Source organism: Porites lutea, unplaced genomic scaffold (genome assembly GCF_958299795.1).
Source record: "Porites lutea unplaced genomic scaffold, jaPorLute2.1 SCAFFOLD_42, whole genome shotgun sequence".
Classification (NCBI taxonomy): domain Eukaryota; kingdom Metazoa; phylum Cnidaria; class Anthozoa; order Scleractinia; family Poritidae; genus Porites; species Porites lutea.
Window position 1 is genome coordinate 64,575 of NW_027332311.1, and position 7,491 is coordinate 72,065.

At 41.2% G+C, this 7,491-nt stretch overlaps 1 protein-coding gene across 1 annotated transcript; it reads left to right on the top strand.

Annotated features, from left to right (window-relative positions):
• The first annotated feature begins 2,581 nt into the window (after nucleotides 1-2,581).
• Nucleotides 2,582-4,246, top strand: LOC140925461 (uncharacterized). Its single transcript, XM_073375415.1, has one exon. It carries the CDS (start codon nucleotides 2,582-2,584, stop codon nucleotides 4,244-4,246), a length of 1,665 nt encoding a protein of 554 aa, XP_073231516.1.
• Nucleotides 4,247-7,491: the final 3,245 nt, after the last annotated feature.

Genomic DNA, 7,491 nt, shown 5'->3' on the forward strand with positions numbered 1-7,491 from the left:
TTGAATTCTGGAAAGGTACCACGTTTAAGTGTGGAAGAACAGACTGGCGGAGCAGTGACAACCCGTGGAACCAAGCGTTCAGCTGATGATGACATTCCTGATGTGAAAGTTAAAAAGATGGATTCCCAGGGCAATGAAGCCAAGACTGGTTATGAAAAACCGTTGTTTCAAGCCAACATCGCTAAAATGGGGACATCTAAAAAATGGAAAAAAGGAAAAGTCATTGACCAGAAGTTTACTTTTACATTGGATTACTTACGTGACCCAAAACCAGACGAAGATTTGGGAGTAGAAGCCGTTTATGCGTTGACCGAAGGAATGGATTCTATGATGGAAGACATGGCGATTGATCCAAAAGAATATGACCTGGCACTTCAAATAGGCAGCAAGGAACATTTCAAAGAGTCCGGCAATACCGGTGAAACCTGGCATATCCCTGCAGATGATTATTTTAATCGTTTACAAATGACACAAGCCATGCTGGGACATATTGCGAATGTCTTGAATTCAGGGGAATTTATTTCCTCGGATAGAGGTTTTTCAGCGTCGATGACTCTAATACGCCGCGATGAAAAAGGAGGGAAAAGATCTGGTTACAAGCCAGGATCCAGAATCTGGGAAGAAGTGGTCAAAGAATTGCGCTGTGTCCATGAAATAGAAAACAAGGATAAATTGTGCTGTGGCCGTGCGATTGTAGTTATGAGGGAGTATGCCAAGAAAAAAGCAGGCGAAAAGAACTGTTACGAAAATGTGCGCAAAAACAGAGGCAAGAAAACCCAGCAATTAAAATTGGCCAAACAGCTATACAAAAAGCAGGTGTGCCAGAGGGACCATGTGGGTTCGAGGAAATCGAGAAATTTTAAGAATATTTGGGGCCTAAGGGTTACCAACTGATTGTCGTCGACCCAGTACGTGGCGGTGTGATATTTACAGGAGAAGCGTACAAGTTTGCTCCTAAAGTGATTCAGATTGTGAAAACCTATTATGAGGACAGTGATGGAGAAACAAAAGCCCATTACGATGGGGTGTATAGTATTGCAGCTGTGATGAATCGTAGCAAGTTTTGTCGTTATTGTTGCAAGGGTTACAATACAGAAGATGCTAAACACCATAATTGTTTGCATGCCAATTGCCCTAGCTGTATGCGTCGAAGAAATGAAAAATCAGAGGGATGTTCCGACTACACAGGCTGGAGTAGACCGACAATCTCATGTAAAGTATGCAAGAGACAGTTCTATGGGGAAGAATGCTACCGAGACCATTTGATTCAAAAGAAACAAGAAGACACCAGAATGGAAGCAGAATTGATCCATCAAGTAGCGAGAGACAATGCTATTGTGATCCCCCCTAAGAAACCAATGAAAAGTGTTTGCGAGATGCATCGTAAATGTAACACCTGTTTGGTCTCCTACAAAGTCAAAGAAGGAATGACTCATAAATGTGGTCACGGCCAATGTGCCAATTGTTTGAACTATGTGGATCTGTATAACCACCAATGTTTTATTATGAGTGACATTTACAAAGCCAATAAACGCTATGGCAGCAGGCAAAAAGCAGAAGAAAGGATCCTAAATGCTATCAAAGAAATGACTACGTTGGAGGGGAAAAAAGTGAAAGATGTCGCCACAAATCCTATTACGAGGAAAGAACAGTTAGATGCCTATCGAAAAGAACACCCACCAACCCAAGACGTAGACGAACAAAGTAGACAAGAAACCATCGAAGCAGTGAAGAAACAATTAAAAGATTTGGGGATTGATGTGACAGAGATTCCCGAGGATCAATTACAAGAGTTCCAATGGGAACATTTTTCCTTAACAGAAGGGAAGAAAGACAAACACAAAGAGCTGGTGTTTGCAGACATACAATGCCATATTGATGACCACAGAAAATTTACGCCAAACCTCATTTGCTTTGAACGTGAAACTTCAGACGAGAAATACCACTGTTGGGGTACTGATTGTCTACTCCAGTTTTATAAACAGCTGGATAATTGTTTCAAAGAAATAGAAAGCAAAAACAATTTGAAATCGAATCAAGTAGAAATACAAGTATACTTCCACAATTTTAGAGGGTTTGATGGCGTGTTCATTATCAAGCAGTTGTATGACATGAACCTCAAGGTGGAAAAGGTGCTGATGACAGGTCAGAAGATCTTGTACTTTGAATGTGGCAGACTGAACTTCAAGGACTCTATGTCCTTTTTGAATATGCCCTTGGAGAGTTTCACCAAGACCTTTGGTTTGACTGAGCTGAAGAAGGGGTACTTTCCTCACAAGTTTAATAGAGAAGAAAACCAGGATTACGACGGACCATTGCCTGAGCTCAAGTATTATGAGACTAATTGCATGAACACCAAGAAAAAAGAAGCCGTGGGAAAATGGCATGCGGAGGAAGTGTTGAAAAATGAGACATGGAACTTTAGAAAAGAGTTGCTAGAGTATTGTGAAAGCGATGTCAAGTTGTTGAAGGAAGGTTGTTTAACCTTTGCAACAGATTTTGAAAAGGAGTGCAAGTTTAACCCGCTCAAAGAAAAATCACCATCGCCAGTGCCTGCCATAATTTTTGGAGGAATCACCAGATGATTCCCTACTCTATTGCGGTGGAGCCACCCCATGGATGGAGTGGAATAAAGCCAGCACAGAGCAAGATTGGTTTTCAATGGCTACATGTCCAAGATCAGAAACTCGGTGGCAACAGAATCAAGAATGCCGGGAACGGTGGTGAACAAACCCTTATGATAGAATCGTGGGGGAAAGTACGTGTAGATGGCTACGATCCGATCCAAAAAACCGTGTACGAATTTCACGGCTGCGAGTTCCATGGATGCAAAAGATGCAAACCAAACAATCGACACGTCAAAACTTGGCATCATCCGGACCGGACCGTGGATGAAATGTATCAATTGACGCAAAAAAAGACAGAGACGTTACGGAAAGCAGGTTACACCGTGAAAGAAGAGTGGGAATGTAAATTTAACCACAAGTTGGCTTCAGATGTCAGTTTACAAAACATAGTGAAAGATTTGACGTGGGTGGCTCCTTTAAATCCCAAGCATGCATTGTTTGGTGGCCGTACTGGATTAAGCTGTTGCTATCACAAAACAGTCCATGGAGAAAGAATTGACTATGTGGATTACACGTCATTGTACCCGTGGGTTAACAAATATGGAACGTACCCACTAGGACACCCGACCATCATGAAAAATCCTGCTGATCAGAACATTGACAGCTACTTTGGTATAGCGAAAGTGGACATCCTTGCGCCTGAGCGGTTGTTTCACCCAGTGTTACCCATGAAAATCGGTGAAAAGTGTATGTTTACTCTGTGTGCTACCTGTGCCCAAGAACAGTTGGAACAACCTTGGCATGAAAGAAACAATTTATGTCGACACCGTGATGAGGAAAGGAAAATGACGGGTACCTGGTGTACCGAGGAATTGCAAAAAGCGGTAGAGAAAGGTTACTCAATTTTACGTATCCATGAAGTCTGGCACTGGCCCGAGAAACAAAGAAAGACAGGGTTGTTTGCTCCCTACGTCAACAAATTTTTGAAAGCTAAACAGGAAGCCAGTGGCTGGCCAAGTGACTGTGTGACCGACCAGCAAAAAGCAGAGTATGTGACAGAGTATGAAAAATATGAGGGGATTTTACTGGACAAAGACAAGATTGAGGTCAATCCAGGTCGGAAAGCAGTGGCTAAAGTTATGCTGAATAGCTTCTGGGGTAAATTTGGCGAGGCCGACAATAAACCCACCACAAGTACCATCCAGAAAGTAGAGGACTGGGAAAAGTTAATAAACAATGACTCCATCATTGTTAAAAGTGTCAATGTTTACAGTGAGGACGTCATGGAGGTCACAACAATCAAAAAAGAAGGCGCATGTGCCCCGAATGTGAAAGGCAATATTTTTATTGCTTTGTTCACCACAGCCATAGCTAGACTCAAGCTGTACGAAGCCTTGGATGTATTGCAACAAAGAGTCCTGTACTATGATACAGACTCTGTCATCTATAAGAGCAAACCTGACGATGGGACATTACCACTCGGTAAATTTTTAGGCCAGTTTACTGATGAGATAGGCGGGGATTTCATTGATGAATTTGGTTCAGCAGGACCGAAATCCTACAGCTATAGGACAAATGAAGGCAAGACAGAATGCAAAAGCAAAGGACTTAAAAACACTCACGCCGTCAGAGAAGTCTTAAACTGTAATTCCATGTTGAATCATATTCAGTTGGAGTGAAAAATCCTGAAGAAAGCAAACGACAGCTAAAAACGACGGTTTTTAATCATTTTGTCAGGAATAGTAAAGTCCAAAGTATTCATTTGGAGGACATGGTGAAGATCTTTCAAGTGAATTGGGACAAGCGTGTCGTAAAAGACCACTGGGGTCACTTACCCTTATGGTTTTGTTAGATTATAATATACATAATGTGAGAAAAAAGTTTGCTTTGTAGCGCGAGCTCTCGTTTATAGTGTTGTAATTAAGTAGCGGTAAGGTTACAATAAAGTGTGTTGCTGATACAAAAGACATGGGTGGTTATTGGTGTGAAAAATTTCCCAAACCTTAAAAAAGCGAAAAACAAAAATCCATGAGGCAATGTCTAGGGTTAAATCAAAAATACCCTAACCCTAACCCTAACCCTAACCCTAAACTCTAACCCTAACCCTAACCCTAACCCTAACCCTAACCCTAACCCTATCCCTATCCCTAACCCTAACCCTAACCCCTAACCCTAAACTTACCCTAACCCTAACCCTAAATCCTAACCCTAACCCTAACCCTAACCCTAACCCTAAACCCTAACCCTAAACCTTAACCCTAACCCTAAATCCTAACCCTAACCCTAACCCTAACCTTATTAGCATTTTAACCCTAACCCTAATCCCAAAGTACTAGGGCTTATTAACATTTTAACCCTTACCCTAATCCCAAGGGGCTAGGGTTTAGCCCTAACCTCATTACCATTTTAACCCCTAACCCTAATCCCAAAGGAGTAGGGCTAATTACCTTTTTAACCCTAACTAGGAGAAGGACTGGGTACGAGTGTAAATAAAAATGTGATGACACACTTTATTTCAATCATAAAAAACAAGTGCGAATGTGAGTGTGTGGAAGACAGTCAAAATGCAGACGATGTCAATGCAAGATTTGGAGCTGTTATCGTATTGGCAAGAAAAACGTTTCAAAAGTGGACATTGGTATAATCTGTACAATCCAGTGATTTCAGTGGAGTTAACAGAATTTGCAGACAGAGTGGTGAGAAATAACGACGCTGTGCAAGAATTTCAATTGGATCTCACAGTACACCAACACAGAGTACCAGCATGGAATGAAAGTCTGTTGATGTCAATGAGCGATGGTTTATTACGTGCAGTACAACATTGGGTGAAAAGTCGAAGATTATCCATGAAAACAAGATGTTATTTAACCCTACACACTGTGGAACCGATTGCTCTCCCAATCACAAAATGTTTAGGGGTGCTGACCAATATTCCAGTGTTTGCCTTCTTTCCGTGGACTGTGTCCTTATCACGCACTATGTTAGCCATGTTCGATGCTCTGAGTTATAATTGGTTATTAGCTAAACTTCAAGCACCTGCTAATAACATGAAATTGGTCATCACAGTGATTCACGAAAAAACATGCCTAAACATGTAAGATCCCAAGGGACCATCACGCCCAGACATGTCCTGCTGACGTCATTACCCTTGGGACCTTTGAACATGTATTTCAGTGCATCGAAAATTTGGTGAAAACATTACAGATTTGCAACATGCCGAAAGTCACGTATCCAAGACCATGTCCTACATGTGGAAAAGAAATGAGCAAAGGCAATTTCTTTCCTCATAAGAAGCAGTGTGGTACAACAGAGAATCGATATCATTGTCCATACTGCCCACTCTCGTTTTCACAGAAGGGTAATATGCAACGGCATGTACAACGGCAACATTTGAAGAATCCGCAAAGGTTTACCTCTCCAAAATGCCGTCAAGTATTCACAAGTAAACAGAATATGAAACTTCATTTGGAAACTGTGTGTAGTGAGGTAAAATCCTGCTACAAATGTTGGCACTGCAACGCATCATTTACATGACAAAACAACAGGCAAATGCACATGCGAAAAGTCCATGCACGTATTTGCAGGGAACACGACATCAACTTGTTTCTCCATCTACAACATTTAAGCGAAGAAGAGAATTTCCAAGGCGAATGGACGTTTGTAGAGTCAAGGCCCATTAAAGCAAACGAACATCACATTTGCCCTTGTGGTCAAACAGACATACAAGCTTACTTCTTTCTGGAGAACAAGATCAATGGAAATCGTACCTTTGTGGGGTCTACATGTATTGAAAACATTGATCCTCAAGTGGGTAAAGTGATTGCTTATTTCGAGTATATTTTAATACACCCCATACAAGGGAGATATCAAGAGGAAAACGACGAAGGTTTACAAAAGTTTACGGTCAATTCAAACACAGTCCTTGTTAGAGAATCAGAGGTAGTGAAACATTTAAATCCACAAATCACCAAGACCTTAGAGAATAAACACGAAGTTTTGGTGAAGTACCCCAGGTCAGAGACTCTGATTGAAGGACAAACGTATGACCTACGGTTGAAAGCTAAATATGTAAGAGGACAGTTAACGTTTACTGCATTGTAAATTTTTTACTATACGTGTAACTAGTTTTTAAGAGGTCAATAAAAAGTCACACAAAGTTTACAGTTGAATCATGTGTTTTATTTTTACTGGGTGCTGTTTAGTTGATGACAGAGCTGGGTATATTTCGACTGCAAGTCGGTGAGTTCCTGCCTAAGCTGTGCTACAGACAATTTCTGGGGTTTTTTGGAGGTCTTGAGTAACTGGGTACGTTCGCATTCCCGCTGTTTCTTCATTGCCTGATAACTGGTTTGATCTTGTACAAGTTTTTTCTCTTCGTCCAAAATCATTTGATCTAAAATGACACAATGTAGTTGCTCACAGGCTGCATTGACAACTGCTTGTGATTCGGGCGAATCCATCTTGGGGTAAGGCCTTAACGATTTGAATCGTTTAGGAAATGTGCCCTTCTTGAGATGGTTTCTAAACCCTTTGATGGCTTTTTCACGATACTTGATGCGGGCCTGGATGGCTTGCAATTTTTGACGATAACTTTTTAGTGTAGATTTCTTACTTTTTACGGTAGGTTCCATATTTTTCTCAGTGGGTTCAGATTGATCTCCTATGGCGGTGTTTTCTTGGATAAGATCAGAGACAGTGCCTTCGAGTGCAGACATGCTTCCCATACAAGAGGTGAGATAAAAATGATTTCTTAACGTGAGACTGATGTCAATTTATAGCCTGAGGTGAGATCTGAAAAACATAAAAGAATAGTTCGTGTGAAACTATCATTCATTTAACACAAGGTATCATGAAGATAGGACTGCATGATGAATGGTCTCCAGTAGAGGAACCGTGGAATCAAGATTTAGAAGACATGTGGATT